Source organism: Centroberyx affinis, unplaced genomic scaffold (assembly GCF_046629955.1).
Source record: "Centroberyx affinis isolate AG114_WGS23_722 - 3 ecotype Tasmania unplaced genomic scaffold, CSIRO-AGI_Caff_v1 ptg000367l_1, whole genome shotgun sequence".
Classification (NCBI taxonomy): domain Eukaryota; kingdom Metazoa; phylum Chordata; class Actinopteri; order Beryciformes; family Berycidae; genus Centroberyx; species Centroberyx affinis.
In genome coordinates, this window is record NW_027279038.1 from 169,584 (window position 1) to 188,175 (window position 18,592).

At 39.5% G+C, this 18,592-nt stretch overlaps 1 protein-coding gene across 3 annotated transcripts in view; it reads left to right on the forward strand.

Moving 5' to 3' along the window:
• The window catches only part of ly75 (lymphocyte antigen 75), a 30,532-nt gene extending 12,676 nt beyond the window's left edge, over window positions 1-17,856 (forward strand). For 2 of the 3 annotated variants that reach the window (XM_071515715.1, XM_071515717.1), the window contains 23 exons: window positions 515-657; window positions 1,572-1,650; window positions 2,125-2,196; window positions 2,892-3,015; window positions 3,412-3,447; window positions 3,614-3,783; window positions 4,514-4,581; window positions 4,730-4,806; window positions 5,004-5,140; window positions 6,555-6,663; window positions 7,334-7,494; window positions 7,737-7,866; window positions 8,770-8,990; window positions 9,513-9,675; window positions 10,847-11,011; window positions 11,126-11,248; window positions 11,533-11,718; window positions 11,846-12,069; window positions 12,386-12,593; window positions 13,155-13,316; window positions 13,621-13,737; window positions 14,961-15,143; window positions 16,317-17,856. In XM_071515715.1, the coding sequence (XP_071371816.1) occupies window positions 515-657; window positions 1,572-1,650; window positions 2,125-2,196; window positions 2,892-3,015; window positions 3,412-3,447; window positions 3,614-3,783; window positions 4,514-4,581; window positions 4,730-4,806; window positions 5,004-5,140; window positions 6,555-6,663; window positions 7,334-7,494; window positions 7,737-7,866; window positions 8,770-8,990; window positions 9,513-9,675; window positions 10,847-11,011; window positions 11,126-11,248; window positions 11,533-11,718; window positions 11,846-12,069; window positions 12,386-12,593; window positions 13,155-13,316; window positions 13,621-13,737; window positions 14,961-15,143; window positions 16,317-16,492 (3,234 nt within the window). In that variant the 3' untranslated portion in view covers window positions 16,493-17,856. Of the gene's footprint in view, window positions 1-514; window positions 658-1,571; window positions 1,651-2,124; window positions 2,197-2,891; window positions 3,016-3,411; window positions 3,448-3,613; window positions 3,784-4,513; window positions 4,582-4,729; window positions 4,807-5,003; window positions 5,141-6,554; window positions 6,664-7,333; window positions 7,495-7,736; window positions 7,867-8,769; window positions 8,991-9,512; window positions 9,676-10,846; window positions 11,012-11,125; window positions 11,249-11,532; window positions 11,719-11,845; window positions 12,070-12,353; window positions 12,594-13,154; window positions 13,317-13,620; window positions 13,738-14,960; window positions 15,144-16,316 lie in introns of those variants that run through there. The other variant, XM_071515718.1, reaches the window with a different exon arrangement.
• Window positions 17,857-18,592: the final 736 nt, after the last annotated feature.

Here is an 18,592-nt window from a genome sequence, read left to right on the forward strand (position 1 = left end):
AAACTCAAAATGAGGTATAAAACATTTTGAGGAATATTATTTACAGTGTAAAAAAGACACACGCACACTGCTTCAGACTTGCAGTTAAAACTTTTAATGCGACGTTTCGGTCATCAGACCTTCATCAGGCATAAATGGAGTAGTTAGTATAGTAGAATAAAATAAATAAATGGATAGAATATAATAAATAAATACATTTGGTCTGACCACCAAAACATTGAAACTCTTTTTTTACATTGTTAAAAAAAATTGTGCAAAACTACCTTTTTTCTTGAGGAATATTATTTAAAAATTCAGTGCGATGAAAATGAGTTTGTTAAGTGATTTTGCACACATCAGCCATATCGTGATACATATATTGACACTGAAAAAAAAAACGTATAATTATCGTGATATTAATTTCCACCGTATTGCCCAGCCCTTTGTGTATGTGGACTGTGTCCTCCCCCATCAGCAGCCTTGGTGCTGTGGGACAGACAGGCAGGAGCTGTTGTGAACTGTGTCGCCTTGTCAGGTGTTCCATGAGGAGCGGCTGAGCAGGAAGCGCTCCTGGGAGGAAGCAGAGAGGTTTTGTCAGGCTCTGGGGGCCAACCTGCCCAGCTTCACGCAGCAGGAGGAGATGTTGGCCCTGCACTACGTCATGAGAGACACCATCAGGTACACACACACACACACACACACACACACACACACACACACACACACACACACACACACACACACACACACACACTCACATAAAAGTCTACTTAAGTAAAAGTAAAAAGTAGCTAATTTAACATGTAGTCATAAAGAACATTGTTACATTTTTTGTTCTAAAAGGATGAGGGTACAGAGTTCAATCTGATTTCTTTTAATTGGAAAAAAAAGATATTATAAAATTAAGTGTACAAATTAAAGCCACTAATAAAAGCTACTCTTCTCTTCTTTGCTGACCAGTGTTCACTGCAAATCACTCCACAATCGGCCGATTTACAATTGTCCAATTTCTGCTGCTTATGGAGAGACACAAAATTTGTACTCTGTAATGGATATGACTTAAAATGTAGCTAAGTGCAATACTTCAGTAAAAATATACTAAAAGTACACAGTAACGTGAGTAAATGGAATTGATTACTTCCACCCTTGGTAGTAATAAAGACATCAACAAATCCATTTAGAATGTTGTTACACCCCTACACACACACACATCACGCAAAAACGTTTGTGTGTGTGTGTGTGTGTTTGTTTATACATGTGTGTGGGAATCATTCCATCTCAGACTGGTAGTGCCAGTCTGTTCACAACAGATGAATGCTAAACATGCAGGTCTGTCTTCCCAGACACATACCTCAGAGTTAAACCTCCTGAAAGCTTCTCATGTAAACACCCAGTACTTCACTTGAACACTGAAATAAACACACACCATCTGCTATCTCACACTTCACACTTGTTTGGGGAGAAGCAGAGTTGACACAGTAATGATATCATGCAGTTTGGATAAGGTACATAAACTTTTAATGGTTTGTATCCCGATCAGTAAATAAAGTGTAATGAATGACGGTGGTTTTCTCATGTTGTCCTTGTTCCAGTGATAACCGTTTCTTCTGGGTCGGCCTGAACAGGAGAAACCCAGCAGACCGCTCCTGGGAGTGGAGCGATGGCCGACCTGTGAGTGCACAACTAACACACAGAAAAAAAAATATTAAAATAAGTGAAAAAATCTTCAAATGGGGTGACATAATTACTTTTTTTTCCAATGCAAATCAACTTGTTTCAAGAATTTTCTTGAATCAAGTCACATTATCTTGATACCAGTGGAGTGATCTGCCTTATTTCACACACAGTCACTTGATTCTACAGAATTCTTGAAAAGTAAAAGTAAAAGTGAATTGGGAAACAAGTGGAATTATCTCTCTGCATACATATGTCTTACTTGTACAGGAAAATGACACTTGAGGACTTAATATTAGATTAAATGCCTTTTTAAGATGAGCATTTTTTTTCAGTGCATAACCCTGCTGCTCTGTGTTCAACTTTTTTGTAAAAACACACCATGACTGGTTTGGACAGATTCACTACATCTTGATAAAAGACATTGTTTACTGAGTGTAATGTCTATTTTTTCTAATGTCTCTGCAACAGGTGTCTATGGGTATTTTACACCAAGATTTCCATGAGGATGATGCATACAATCGGGACTGCGCAGCATTTAAGGTAGGCTGGGTGGACTTGGGACAGATTAACAAGGGCCATGGCATTTTTAAGGCGGACTGGGTAGATCTGTACAGCCTGATCTGTGGATCAAGGCCATTTGCTCAGCTGTTTGTGGGTGGTCATGACAAATGTTACAGCTGAAATCCGCCCCCGTTGACCACAGTGATTTAATTTCCCACATGCTGGCTTGAAGGAAAATGCAGGAAAAGACAAAAAAAATGTGGTGCAACACATTTTTTTGTTTTGTTTTTTTCATATCAAGAGCACATTGTCACGTGCATCTGTCATACAGCCGGTTCTGACTGGCCATGATGATATTGTCTTTTCTTTGACTGACCTTTCACCAAGTTGTTGGATCACTTCCCTCCCACCATGACACCACTGTTCCAGATGGAAGGAGTGCCATTATATTTTTCTCTTGGCACGCTCTGGCTTTGACCTGACTTTGATCATTGCACTCACTTAACGTTGCTTGTGTTGGCAATCAAGGAAGGTCATTCTTCATAAACTATCACTGGATAGATGGCAACAAGACCCATAATGTCACAGACTGTCTTATGCTATCAGCAGACAGAAGGATAGCATTGATTAATCAGGGTTAGGGGTTGCAGTGTCATGTTTTTTTGTTTGTATGTTTTCCTTGTGATAATATGTTTTCTCCAAGTTTTGATTCAAACAATCTTTGCCCTCATCAGACGATGAAGAACAGCTTGAAGCACTTGTTTGAGTTCCTGCTCCACGACTTCCCTCCTAGGCCTTTCTATGCAACACCATTCCACTGTGATGCCAGGCTGGAGTGGGTCTGCCAAATACCCCGGGGTAAGATTACATGGCAAAACACTTCTATGATCTGTATGTGTGCTTGCATTGAAGTGTGTGTTTTTTGTGTTTGTGAAGAGCTCACATTTCCTCATGAAGGCTGCTTATTAAAAGGGATTTGTAATTTCATAGATGTTTAATAAAAAGGATTTGGTATTTCACTGGTATTTGGCAGCCACATAATAGCCTATCTAATTAGTTTAGTTAATTTATTTGCACAGTGATAAAACACAGTAGTGAAGTGATAAAATAAACATTTGTCCAAGTGTGATTTAAAAACCTTAGGAGCTTATAAATAAAACAAAAATAATGAACTAGAATGTAACACGATCGGGTTATTTGAACACTTTTGGTCATATTCTGTGGCTAATTCACTATTTGATTGTGATTCAACAGGAAAGACACCAAAGAACCCCGACTGGTACAATCCTGGTAAGCCCAATCTATGAATGTCTTTTGAGTCTAGACTCCAGAATTTTGACCAATCAGTGGCCAGAATTTTCCTGATTCAACATTGTCTTTTGCAATGGGTAGCACACACAACTATTGCCGTCCACAATATATCCTGATTTTAGACTGCTGTCTGTTATGTTTTTAGGTGGACACCATGAGACGTCCATATTTGTAGATGGCCGGGAGTTTTGGTTTGTGACGGAGCCAAAGCTGACGTTTGAGGAGGCTAGACTCTTTTGCAGTGGGAATGGTAGCCAACTGGCTGCACCACTCAGCTTCACTGCTGCCACACAGATCCACCAGCAACTATCAAACGTAAATGACAGGAGACCATATCTGACCATGGCAGGACAGACTCACAATAAAAAACATGCTATGTCATGAATAGCGCACTGAGTTTACGGTCCCAAATATTATTAGAATAATATTTTGATATATTTCTGTGTGTGTGTGTGTGTGTGTTTGTTTGCGTGTGTGTGTGTGTGTGTGTGTGTGTGTGTGTCAGAAATTAACTGGGGCTCGGGGCAAAAAATGACTGAAAGTTCATCAAAGGCCTGTGAAATTAAAATTGATAGGGCATTTTTTCATCAAGTTGTCAATATTCATGTGTAAATACAACCACTGTCACCCGTGGGCCACCATAGGTGATTCGTGGGAGCCTGTGACTGTGGAGATTCTTTCCAGTGTGTTCTGGGCAAGAAAAAATATACTAGTTGATTAATCATAAAACAACTGCGCAGTCTGAAGCAGCAGGAAATGTTGGCACCACACAGCCAGCAGTAGAACAAAACACAGACTTCACCAAAAAGAAAAAAACTATATTGTAAAAAAACCCCCAAAAAAACTCAACAATCAAGGGGTGGAAGATGGATATCGTATAAGATATTGTATTTATAGTTTGATGTAATTAGTCCACTAGGGCCACCCATGCTACTGTCCATGCACTTTAGATAAAAGCATCCACCAAATTGCATATGTTATGTCTTACATATGTTGTTATTTAATCCCATGATGCCGTTCTGAGACTTGTGATGTTGTTGAACAGATGTCAGGTTCTCCCAAGCAAAGCTGGTGGGCCGATATGAGACAGCCTGGGCGATACTACCCAATGACGTAAAGCAATACAGACACGCACACTTATTCTCACAAACACAGTCAAATATTTATGACACATTCCTATATATATATATATATATATACAGTAAAATATTATGTTACGAGCACAGACATTGTCTTTAATAATGTGTGCTTTATGTCCCAGGTTCAGCCAGATGCACTTCTACCATTCAGTTTTCCTGGGCAGATGCACCTCTATCAGTCCTGAAAACCTCTTCCCGGGTGAGTAAACATCACTCTATTTCTATACAGCTGAGCTTAGTAGCAAACCCAATCTGGTGTTAATCCCTACAGAGAGCAGAAAAGGCTTCATGCGCATTTGATTATTTTATTTGATTATGATTAATTGAATGTCAGGCGCGCTTGTGGTCTCTCTTACTCACACACACACACGCTTGCTGTCATATATTTACTTACAGAGTATGAGTACAGTTGTGAGCGCCGGCTGCCCTTCGTGTGTGAGCGGCACAACGTCACGTCGGTGGAGAGAAACCCTCTGGAGCCTCACGCCGGAGGGCATCCCTGTCAGAAGAACTCTTTGGCCTTCAGAGACAAGGTCTGACTCTCCTACACACTGAGTGCTTGTTTGGCTGACACTCTTACACAGATCGACTCACAATGAGTGCAGCAGCAGAATAAGGGTACATTCCTGGGCCACCAACATTAAAAGTGCCCAATAGTAAAAGAGTGTAAGGTTCAGATCTGCCAATATTCTTGTAACCCTGGAATGATCATGTAAGAGAGAACTGCTACGAAAAGAAAAGAGAAAGTAGAGCTAAGAGGAAAGGGATGAAGGGATTTTTTTTTTTACTTAAAGGGGAAATCCACTGTTAAAAAAACAGCTACTGGCAATGTATTCATGGGTACATTTTCTTCTTTGGTATTTTTTAAGAGGAAGAGATACCAAATTTTCCACTGACAGTAGCCTAAATAGTCCATAATGCAACGCAGCCACAAGACATGTTGTGTATTGAGTTAGGGGCGTGACTCACTTTATCTTGACAGGGAAAAACTAGATCTCTTTCTCTTACTATTGCTAATGCTATCAACACTAACACTATTGCTCTATCCAACTACATGTATAACCCACAGCTGAAAGCAACAAGCTCAGGTTCGTTCCCTGGGGCTTGTCAAAAGGCATTTTGGGAAATGTAGGAAATCACTAGCTGAAGTAGAAGCGGATGAGACAGGTTGAGGGAAAGTGGGCACACCAAAAAAGTAAATTACAACACTTCATCACAAAATAACTCCTGGAATGCATTGAACACTGCAGATTAATGATACTGTGTATATAACAGTGCCTCTGTATCCGAGGGTGGAATTTTCCTTTAAAGATAAGAGTTTTCAGCGCTAGCTGCTGGTTATCAGATGGTAAAATCGCTGACAGAAAGAGACAGACAGCAGGATCTCCTGATGAACACATTGTCTTTTTTCCAACATGAGTGGAAAGGAGCAAGAGCACCAATGTCTCAAAATGTATCAAACACTCTATGGACCATACAGGTGCTGGTGAATTACCTAGGACCTGTAGACTCTTTGATAACCTACTAATACACAGGCTGAACCAAATATTGACTTAGTGTTATCACTTGCCTGGCAGTGAGTCTGGGATGTTGACACAAGCAACATGGCTGTCACCACTGAATACGATCTCAAAACATGAAGAATTTGAATTATTTTGGATTGCTTACAGCTGATAAAAATAACTGACAATAACTAACGCTATCACATTACCAAGTGGTCTTGATATGACATTTTGAACATACACCCATGCTGACAAAAACACAAAATTATTTTGTTTAGATGGGCCATCATTGAAAAAACACTTTACCTTTGCGTCCTTTTGCTGGGCATCTGTGAGCAAGGGATGAGATTATACACTGCTGGTGTCTAACAATGCATGTCTGTGTACGTCTTGTAAACGTAAACACATGGCTTAACTGATTGTGATTCTGACCTGTATTTTCTAGTGCTACACAGTGATGAAGCCCAGTCTGCACCTGTCATTCAAGTACGCCAATGAGATGTGCACGACCCTGAAGGGAACTCTGGTCACCATATCTGACCAGGTGGAGCAAGGTGAGGACATCCACCCAGCTGTTCTTCTGGCACTACTGCAGTTAATGAACATGGCAGGCATGGTCAGCATGTCAGGCCTATCGTAATGCCCATGGTGTCAACTGGCACGTGCCTCATCTTGTTTTTTAAGCCATATTAATTTCATGTTGACCAAGAAAACATGCTTTTGTTTTACAGCAGCAGCTGGTCAGATTAAGTTAAAGTGATGTTGAATTTTGGTAGTACCTTGGGCTGTGTAGCTTCCTGGACATGATATAACCCTAAAATTGAAGAATTGTGTGTTTTTTTTCTCTTTCCATTCACTGCCATTGTATGAAACAGGTCTGACAATCACACTTCTAGCATAAACGCAAACAAAGCAGATTCTGACAATATACAGTATATTAAAAAAAATAGTAATTTTGCTGAATTTGTTTTAAGTTTTGTTTATGTTATTAAAACAACAAGTTTAACACCGAAATCTGGTCGGATGTCGCTGTTACACTTGTTCAAACTGAAAGGTTTAATAACGTAAAGAAAGCGATTCACAAATTAAGTAAAATGACTAGTTTTTATATATATTGTCAGAATCTGCTTTCAGCAGAATCTGCTACCAAAGTGCAACATCACTGCATGCCACAAAATGCCACATTGAACCACTCCAATATTTATTTTAATTGATTGTATTTAGACTTTATCACCACCCTGCTGCCAAACATAACGGAAATGGAGAAGATATGGATTGGTCTGAAACTGAAAACTAACGACCCAGAATGGGTAGATGAAAGCCCAGTCTCCTTCCTCAATTTTAACCCCCTGATTCACGGCATGCTGAGGCCCGTCCGCATCCAGGTAAGTTCACTTCCCCTTTCCTTCAGTTCTGTATTCGCAATGCTGAGTTGTATTTTACCATGCATGATGTTAATTCAGCTGGAAAACACTTCTGCTATGTCATTACAGCTACTTCAGTAGTTAGAATATGTTCTCTTCTAGCACTGGCCTATGGTAGCTCATAATAAAGATAAAGATACATTTTGAATGGAAAAAAAAGACTCAATTTGAATAGACATTGTCATTTTGTTTGTTTGTGGTAGCCGTTTGCTCCAGACCCTATGGAGTTGTGTGTGTTTTTGATCAACAACCCCAACTCTGCCATGATGGGTACCTGGGACTATGGCGCCTGCACAGAGCAGCAAGATATGGGCATTTGCCAGCACTATGCAGGTAAATCACGACCACCAAGACAGTTATGTGCACCGCAGGTGTGGTACTGCTTAACATCAGATTACACTGCAAAAAGTTTTTAAAATGTTTCCATTTTTTATTTTCCTTTTTTCAGAATATAGAACATACAAAGCAAACATAAAACTGGAAAAAAAAAACATGGTAGAGACATTTAGACCAATTTCATGGGAGATAATTTGGACAGAATCACTTCATCATATCTGTATTGTATCCTTCCATTGTTGACAAAGGCAAGGTTTTGGGGTAGACTGACAAATTTTCAGAAAGCAATCATATTTCTTCTTTAAAATATATGTAATTTTCTCCATGAGTTCACATCTATTAATTTATGAGAGCCAAAGTCCTATTGAGAGGTGCCAGTTAGAATTTTCCGCCACGCAAAGAGCTATATCTATGAATTTAATTTTCATTGTAGAATTCCCCTTAATTTTTGCAAAAACAATACAGAACATAAAAGATTTATTTAGATTTTTTGCAGCATAGACTTTGACGTCTGATAGGGTACCTCTAGATCATTCCATTTTAAAGGGACAGTAAGTAACTTAACTTTTATCAACCGCTATAGACGACCAAGCAGTTGAATCAACATCGATGGTTCTCCATAATTGACACAAATAATAAAGCCTCATTTTTCACAATAGAGACAAGTAAGCTAGCTCATAAGAGCAGGGATCCAACAGAAACGTCTTGTGAAGAATAAATTACAATGCAGAATTGTGTAAAAATAATACTCCTTTGTCATTTGCTTGAGGATGAAATGTCTCATAACACCGTCCTCCATCGTTGAGCAGTTGAAAATACAAAGAAATAACTGTTTCGTTCAGAGGTTTAGCCTACTATCAAGATGTTACACAAGGCTTACTAACTTCTCTCTAATGTCAGATAAGCCGGAGGAGCCCCAGGTTCCCTCGGAGCCCTTCCAGGTCAACAACCACACCATCCTGCTGCTGCAGAAGAATCTCACCTGGTTCGAGGCCCTGGAGCAGTGCAATCTAAAAGACATGAACCTGGCAAGTGTGGCCGACACTTTCCTGCAGTCCGTCCTCAGCGTGCACGTGAGCCGTGCACGCACACCCATGTGGATCGGACTCTTTAGTGAAGACGTAAGTGTACCAAACAATTCATATTTATGAAATTACCAAACATATTCATATTCCAATTCACCACATTTTTCTTTTTTTTGTAAATCATGCATATACACTACCAGTCAAACGTTTGGACACACCTGATTGAATGTACTATGTCTTTCATTATCTTAAAGCCATTTTGATCTAAAGGCTTATGCTTAAATGCTTGAAATTTGTTTCTTCGACAAATATAAATAGTGAAGTTGATGCCTATGTATGAATTTCTTTCCAAAGCCTTTGTCTTTCCATCAAGGCAAAGTGTGGCTACTTTAAATCATCTAAAATATGAGATAGCTTAGATTTTTTTGGTCACTGCATAATTCTATTTGTGTTACTTCATATATAGTTTTGATGTCATTACTATTATTCTAAAATGTAGTAAATATAAAGAGGCATGCATGTGCCCAAACTTTTGACCGGTAGTGTACTTCTCTAGTTTTCCACAGGTTTCATGATTTGTTTTTATTTATTTATTGTTTTTTTGGTGTATGTGTTCAGGACGGGATCCACTACCGCTGGACCGACCACAGTCACACCGTGTTCAGCCGCTGGTCTTCAGAGGAAACCAGCGGCTCCTGTGTCTACCTGGACACTGACGGCTTCTGGAAAGCCACGGAGTGTGAGGAGGAGCTAGGAGGCGTGATCTGCCACAAGCCACATGGTGAGTGGTGGTACAGGACACAGAAAGACAGAAACAACTCCCTCCTATAAAATCCTGGTTCCCACTGATCGTGGAATTTCTGGAATATTAGGAAATTAGGACATTTCATTAATTCTCTGTGGGATATTTGGGAATTGTATAAATGGGTCACTTCCTACCATAGAAAGTCAAAGAGAAGTCCATAAGAATTTTACATTCACCCCTGGGTGGAAAGCCTTTACTGCATTTACCATCCTTCACATCCACTCCAGTATTTATGATGCAGCATGAATGCATATTGATATATTGGCTAGTGTTTATCTGTTTGCATTAGAGTTAAAAAGCTTTGCTATGGCATAACTATCTAGCCCATTTGATCTCTGTACCAACAATATATGAATACCCATTATTATTGTGGTCTGGACAAAACAATGGTACATAAAAAAATCAGTCAGCTTGCTATTCTGCTAAGACTGAATAAGTCAGTATGGTGTTTTAAATCACTTCTCAAAATATACTTTCTATAATTGTAGGATTTTATTCATTTTATTCTTGTTACTGTGTCTGTTCTTTATTTATTCTATTTGTCTTATCCCTATGGCTGGGACTATTTCTTACCATTTTACTTTATTGTTCTTTATCTTGATTTATATATGTAATTTGTTCTTTTTTATTTCGCTTTATTGTAAAGCACTTTCTAATTCTGTTTTGATAAGTTCTCCATAAGTATAGATTCTTATTCTTATTCTTATTGTCTAGTGATTAAAGAGCCCTGTAACTAAAAGTTCACAGGTTTTATCTCCTATGATAGTCCCTCCCTGCTGTTGTGTCTTGAGAAAGATAGCCTACCCTCCCATGACTTATGATGGCCTTGTTCTGTAACCTCTGACCTCTCTGCTGACATGCATCAGTGTATGTGTCTCAGGGAGATATGCAAAGAAAGAAGAGCATTTTTGTTTTTAACCTTTTGTTAGAAACTTTGGTAGAAGTTGTTGAATTTTCGTTTTTTTACACTCAAAAAAGGCAGAGATGGGTCAGAGAAACATGAAATGGAAAAGGCGGGAAACCGTATAATGCACAAAAACAGATTTATTTGCTACAAATAGTGCTGAAAACTTTTTTTTAACCTCCAAATTAGAAATGTGAATATTCTGAAATAATCTAAATAAAATGTTCAACTTATTTATAATAGAAGAGACCATCACTACACCAGAGGATGTTGCAGTGAGGTGTCCCCACAAAATCAACAGTCCACCCTGGATCCCCTTCAAGAGCAACTGTTACTCCTTCCAGCTGGTGGCCTCCAGATGGGAACACTTCGACAAAGGACGGATTCATGACACCTGCAAGAAACTCTGTAAGGATTTGACTGCGGGCTGTTGTATGGCTATTTCCTAATGAAACAATAACGGACTGATGTATAGTAGAAATGATGATGATGAAGGTGCTGATGATTGCATTTATATTTCAGATGAAAGTGCAGAAGTCCTAACTATCCGGAATGCAGAGGAGAATGAGTTTATCAAGCAGCAGCTCGTACCCTTCAGTAACCTGGTCCAGTTTGTGTGGCTGGGGCTGTACAAGGATGAAAACGGTTGGTACTTTTCTATTTTTACCACAAAGTTTAGTAGATGTATCTGTGGCCAATATATGTGACTACCTCTGTGGACACCATGTCTTTCTCCATCCCTTTCTCTTCTACAGTTAAGGCTGCACTAGGCAAGTTTGTTATGTTACAATACACTTGTCATTCCCAAATCATAAAGTGAAGCTGCAACAATCCCCACTAATTGAGACGCTGTAGATTCACCCAGTTTGCCCAAATGAAATCCTGGTGTTAAGTATGGACGTGTCTTTGGCTGTTGTGTTCTGCTGTAGATAACCAGATGACATGGTATGATGGCACAAAGGTCCAGTACTCCAACTGGAGGTTCGGCAGGCCAGACATAGATGGAGACTTCATGGCGGGTCTCAACTCTGACGGAGTCTGGGAACTCATCACCAACAGGCACTATTTCTCGCCCTTCAAACAGAGGAGCATTGTGGTCTGCAAACTGGACAATGGTTGGTGGATCCCACTTTATCTCTCTACGCCATACTTCTTCCCTCTCCTGACACAGTTTACTATACTTATTGCAAATGGTCAAAATCATCTTTTCTCATTCGTTTGCTTTAATCCTCCCTTCCTAAGAATCAAAAAAGGAGTACAGCCAGTCGTCCAAGGATTTTCAACAATACGGCAACCTGACTTACCAGGTTGTTACCAGAAGGTTGAGTTGGTTCCAGGCGCTGGAAGAGTGCGGTCAGCGTGGAGGGCACCTGGCAAGTGTCCATGACTTCCAGCACCATGGACATGTGGAGCTCATTGCCAGAACAGACGGCTTCTCGCTCTGGATTGGCCTGTCCAACCAGGAGGTAAGAACCACTGCTGAACCAGAACCTGTGCTTTGAAGGGTTAGGGTTAGAGGGTTACATTTTACATTTTCTTTTTTTTTTTGCTAAATTATAATTGAGCTTCATTATGAGACAGTAGGTCCATTCAGATCACATTTCTGCTGACAAGAAAGATTGTGTATTTTATTCAGATTGAACTCAGATTTCATTTTCATTACGGTGAAGATGCACGCAGTCATGTGGTATGAGGCATGCCAGAGCACCTCATACATCTTTGCTCATATTTCTCTCCGACTGTTAACCAGATGGGCTAACATGACTGTGTCGCTCTACGCAGGCTAGTGGCTCAGCCTATGAGTGGTCTGATGGGACCAGATATGACTACAAAGCCGCCATCTCTGACTCACGGGAGGGGTCCAGCTCAGACCGTAAACAAGGCGGCTGTGTGTTCATTACCCCTACCGGAGGCTGGATGAGAACCAGCTGCCACACCTTGGTAGACGGAGCCATCTGCTACAACACCACCATCACCACCGCTTTCCAGAGTAAGACACTGTGTTTTATGTCACAGGCATTGTTCAACTTCCATCACACAGGATACGGAACTGATTGAAATTGTCAATATTGAATGGTTATTAGACTCCTAGCACTTCCTTGCCCCTCCTAGCACTGAATCCTTTAGGGCAGTGATGCTCAACCTGGGGGTCGGGACCCCCCGGTGGGTCGCGAGATGATTTATGGGATAGGAAAGAAACATATTTCTACTATACAAATTCATTATCATGTCTATTTTTTCAGATTTTTCACCAAAAAAAAAAAGTTTTGTGAATACTGAATAGTTTTCAGCCTCTAGGCCTCCTCTGATATTAAATTAAAGAACCTGAAAAAGGAAAATCATTCTTTGGTTGAACACTCTGCATATGCAGCCTGTGACAGGGGGTCGCATTTTGAGAGGTCACGAGCCAAAACGGTTGAGAACCACTGCTTTAAGACATTACAGAAAAAGTCATAACATTGTGTAATATAGTTGTGCATCTATCCTTCGACCTATTTCTGCTAACGTTACATCAACTGTATTCCATCTTGTCTCTGTTGTTATGAATCAGGGGCCAAACTGCAAGTAGCCCCAGTGGCCAATGACTGTCCTCGGAGCAACGGTGCGTCCAAGTGGGTGCAGTACCAGGACCACTGCTACGCCTTCGACATGAGCTTCTACAACTACACCGTCTATGACATGGAGCAGGCCAAGAGCATCTGTCAGAGTCTGGGTGAGTGGTTTTTATATCCTATGCCATTTATATCCTATATTGTTGTGTTTGGTGCAGGAAGCAATTGAATTATGAAGGGTTGTTATTATTAGTATTCATCTTTTTATTGTTTTACTGCTTTTATTTCTTTGTTTTTATGCCTTTTTATTCTGTGAAGCACTTTGTAAACAGTCTTGTTAAAAGGTGCTATACAAATAAAGTTATTATTATTATTATCTGAAGCAGTAGAAGTCCATTGTTGCTGGATGGAGTTCAGTAGACACAGCATGGCCTCTAAAGTTGTTGTTTTGTTTTTTCCTGACAGATGCTCATCTGCTGACTATAAATACCAAAGAGGAGAATGACTTTGTGACAAAGTACATGTCTGATAACCCTCTCATCACCAGTCGGGTATGGCTGGGTATGGACCTTGATACTCAAGGTAAACTCCACCCTTTGATATAGAGGCTAGACAGTAAAGACTTGGATAATATTTAAAAGGAAGAAATAAAAAGAACTTGCAAGTAATTACATCAGTGTTCAGCCAGTGGCAGAGAGCAAACCACGGGAGCATTCCTCTCTTGATTTAATCAGAGAACTCATGACTAAAGACACTAACTTCTGTTGAGTAAGACAACACAATTTTCTTCATTAGCTTGTATCCCATGACCTGACTCTTCTCTCTGTGGATTTGCCGTTAATGTATAATCCTTATGATGGTGTTACCATCTCATTTGTGCGTGATATTTACCCTACACATCTGACAACTGCACGTATATAGAAGCACACACACTAGTGATGCGCAGATCGGCTCTTCCGCCACCCGAATCCGCATGTACGCATAAATCATCCACCCGCCACCCACCCGAACACATTATTTTCTACGATTTATAGACCCGCACCCACCCTGCACCCGCATGGACATTTCACTCCACCTCTATATTGCCTTTTAAATTATGTCGAGCAGCGTGAGCTTTCTATGTGATTTCTTTATTGTGTGTCCCTTGTATTGATGTATGAGTGTTTTCTTAACGATTTACTTTAAAGATTAGAGAGGCTGCTTTCAGTAATTAAATGTTTCCATGGTGAACTGTGCCTTTTGCAATACAGTTTCATGTTTATGCTGCGGCCCCGTTTCTCTCTTGTGTAATAGAAATAATTATAAGTGTCTACACAGTGTCTCTCTTAATGGGGAGACGCACTTATCGTTTCTGCTGCGGTGGGATCGCTGCAGGTATTTAATGAACTCAAAAAAAATTTTTTTTTTATGCGCACCCGATCACACATTTCCATTATTTCTCAGTGGGATATATGTAAGCATGATGATATGGTAACATATTACACTGAAGTAGGCTGGTTTTAAATAAATAAACATTTATTTAAGTTCTTCTTTTTTGGTAAAATGAAAATGGCAACAGGTATTAATATTTTCCTCATTAATGATGTATTATTTCACCCACCCGCAACCCATCCGCTATTAATCAGAATGTACATTTTTATGACCCGACCCGCGGTGCCCGCGGATATAACTGCAATCCGTGCACCACTAACACACACTATGTGAAGTGTGTATTGTGAGCAGTGATAGTCCATTCATCTATTTTCTTTCTCCCGCTCCCCTCCTCTCTCCTCCCCTTTCATCACCTCTCCTCCTTTCTCTGCCAGGTGCGCCTGTAGCCTGGCTGGATGGTTCAGCGCTGGCCTTCTTTAACTGGAAGGGCGGGGAGTCTGTGACTGGGGGGGAGCCCGAGCCTTCCTGTGCCGTCATGGTGTCGACGGACAAAGGCGCTTGGAGTCGCGTCAGCTGCAAGGCTAGCCAGAGTCGAGTTGTCTGCAAAGCTGCTGCAAGTGAGTAGTACTGCATAAACCCCTATCAATGCAACAGATCCACCTTTTTGAATGGTTACACACCTTAACGATTCTGGACTGTTAATAAATGATAGGCAGGATTGTTATTAATTTTGTCATTCATTGCATTCCATAATCTAATTTTATATTGGGTACTGAGCAAATTCATGAATGGGCTTCTTTGCTCATAGGGATTGGTTATGATTTAACATTACCTTGACCTTAGTAGAGTTCCCAAATTTTTTCTTGACTCCCATTTGATAAGATTGTGTCTCAAGGAACCCCATCTGTAAAGGTTTTTGTTGTTAGATATGACTTAGAAAAGAATTAGGCCTACATAACGGTTTATATTTTAGGGCGATAACAATAGGGAGAAGGAAACCGATGATCTTAATGGTCATTGTTATACATTGTGTTATTGTGCTAGTAAACTCATGCTAATGCGAACCACTGGAGTAGAGGATTGAGACATGTTTAATATCCATGAGGTGAAATTTGCCTTTCAGACTGCAGGAAAAAAAAACAAAGCAACAACATACAATAAACATAACATAACAGTACAAACAACCAAGTGCAATAAATCAACAGGCTCCTCCACAGTTGCACATGTAGCAAGAGAACATCATCTATAGTATTAATGTCAGCATTATCACCCTCCTAAAAATCATGATGACATCAATAGGCCAATAAATTACACTAGCATCGTCATCACAACCCCCAACCACCAGCCATCAGGTTTAGAGGACATGGGATCGTAAATAATATTTGTTGATGAGGTTATTTGCAGCTGGAATAAATTTGTTTTTAAATATATTCGTCTTCGTCATCCAGACGCATATGCACTCAGATGGAAGCTGTATGAAGTCTTTGTTGAGAGGTTGATGAAGGTCAGAACAATAAGTTCAGAAAGTTGTATCACTTTACTGTAACACAGCCTTTAAGACCAGGGAGAAGTAACATTTAAGTTATTTAACAATATAAAGATAACCAAACTCCCAGACAATATCTAGTCTCATATCACGGTATCGATATTATACGATATATCGCCAAGCCCTACTTGTGATCGTACAGCACATCTTATTGCTCAATTATAAAAACAAACACTGGAACCACTTGATGACTGACTAGCATGCTTATTGTCTCCCTGGCTGACCCTTACCGTCTGCTCCTCAGGGTCTGGAGGCTCTCCGGTGGCTCTGGGCTTCTTCCTGGTCATCCTGCTAGCTCTCCTGTCGGCCATTGGCTTCATCATCTACAAGAAGAAAAGAGCCTACTTCACCTCTACCGTCCGCTACAAGAGGAACTTTGACGAGGCAGACTCCACCAGTATTATAACAGAAGCTGATTGAGCCTACTGAAAGTAATCAGCCTCAGGAAGTAATGATGTGCCTGCCCTGTGAGCATTTTAGTACTTTCAGCAACAGCAAATTGTTGCAATTTTTTTTTTTTTTTTTTTATTATTTATTTGAGTTTCTCAAGCCAGCGGAGTCTTTAGAATTGTCTTTAAAATTGACTGTAAATATTGTTAGAATTATAAATTTCCCCCATTTCATAGTTGTTTTATTTGTATTATTTTAGATCTAGATTTAGATTATTTAAGGGATTGATACCCTCTCCTTTTCCCCCACGTGGTGAAGCCCTATGGCTCAGCATGAGTTTGAATAGTTTGAATGCTTGGTTTGGTTCTCTTTGGTAATTGCCAATCATGCCAAATTACTTTTTTTTTTTTTTAAATCCTCTTTTTTTTTTTTATGAAAGAAAATGTTTTAAGTTGATTTCAAGAAATATGCAACATGTCAATTGCCCCTAGAATTCATTAATTTCGCATTAACTGTGGCTAAACTCCACTGTTTGTGTGGTTATCAGGAGAGCCAAACCATGCACCGTCATCCTTTAAAAGAGACTGTCAGTATTTTGTTTTTCAAACTCATGCATTCTAACTCTTGCAGCGATTAGAAGAACCTATGTAATGGATGAAAAATATCACTGACTGCCTTTTAAGACTATTACTTGAGAAAACCTTGTGAGTTTTCAAAGGAAAGCACTGGATAGTGTATGTGCATTGTTCTTCTAGTAAGAACTGCTCTTTGTTTTTTTAATATTTACCCATTCACCTGGCATCTTTATAACCTAACAATAGATGTTCAGTAGTCAGAATTTAATTGATGAAAGAGAAAATCTGGTTAGTCATTTTTTGTCCTGCTGATTAGTTTTAAGATGTGTAGGACTTTGTCTGAGCATCAAGATCTGAAGCACACCTGTTTGTAGAATGTATATGTTTGCATATGTATATCTGTCTTTCCTATGCACTCAAACTACTGAGCAAGTACGCACTTTAATATGTCATGGAGCAACAGTTCCTACTGCGTTTAAGCACAATGAAGTTTGGAGATGATTCTTCTTTACTGCTTTCTTAAGGATTCTGAAATTGGTGTTTGCACTGGTGTTTGCTGTAAATGCTTTGTAAATATGTTATGTATGTTTTTATAACTGTTTGAGAATTGAACCAAAGATGCTTTGAATCTGTTGAATGTCGATAGCCTGGGCATTCCTCTCATTTTCGGGAATTGCCTCAATGTGGCTGGTTGGGCTTGCTAACCCATTCATATCAAGATGTAAACCAAATGTGTTTCTCCTTTCCCACTGGTTCCAAACACATCCATCAGCTCAAATCAGGTACAGTCAGTGTCCTCCCAATAAAATTACCTGCCTTAAAGAACTTATTTTTATATCTTTTTTCATTGTGGTTTACTTAGTTTGACATGTGGTGTGTATCCCATCATGATCAAGTGAATCTGTTATTCTTTATATGCAATCAGCCAGGCTTATCAGATAGCAATGCAATTTAAAACTAGACTAGATTAGAATATCATTTACTTTACTAATTCCACCTCCATTTTATTCAGATTTTATAAGACTTTATTTAAAAAACATTTATGCTCATGTCTTAAAGTCTTGAGAATACTCTTAACACACTTTTCTAGCAATGAAGGTCCTTTTACTTTATTAGAGAGAGCTTGATCTACTGTTTTAGTGAGAGTTGTCAAAACGTGTAGTGCAGAATTTAGCTCTCACTGCATTAAAATATGGTTAAAACTGTTTTCTGGCCCATGGTAAACTCTTCAGTCTGTGGGTAAAATCAGCAGTACAACAGTGACAACTTTGGCACTTTGCAGTCCACAATAACCACTGCCGCAAGTCACACTATCAAAGCCTACCCAACACCGAACAGGCAATTTAATTTGAATATCAATATTTGATCTATGTAACCACAAAAATATTTTTTGGGGTGGATGCGGTATTTACTTTAACAATTTTACCAAAGAAAAACTGGTGTGTGAAATCTGAGAAACACTGAGAAAATATAGCAAGTGCCTTTCTAGTCTAAATGTAAAAAATGTAAAACATTAGCTCTAAGCCACATCTTCAACCAGATTTTACTGGACTTG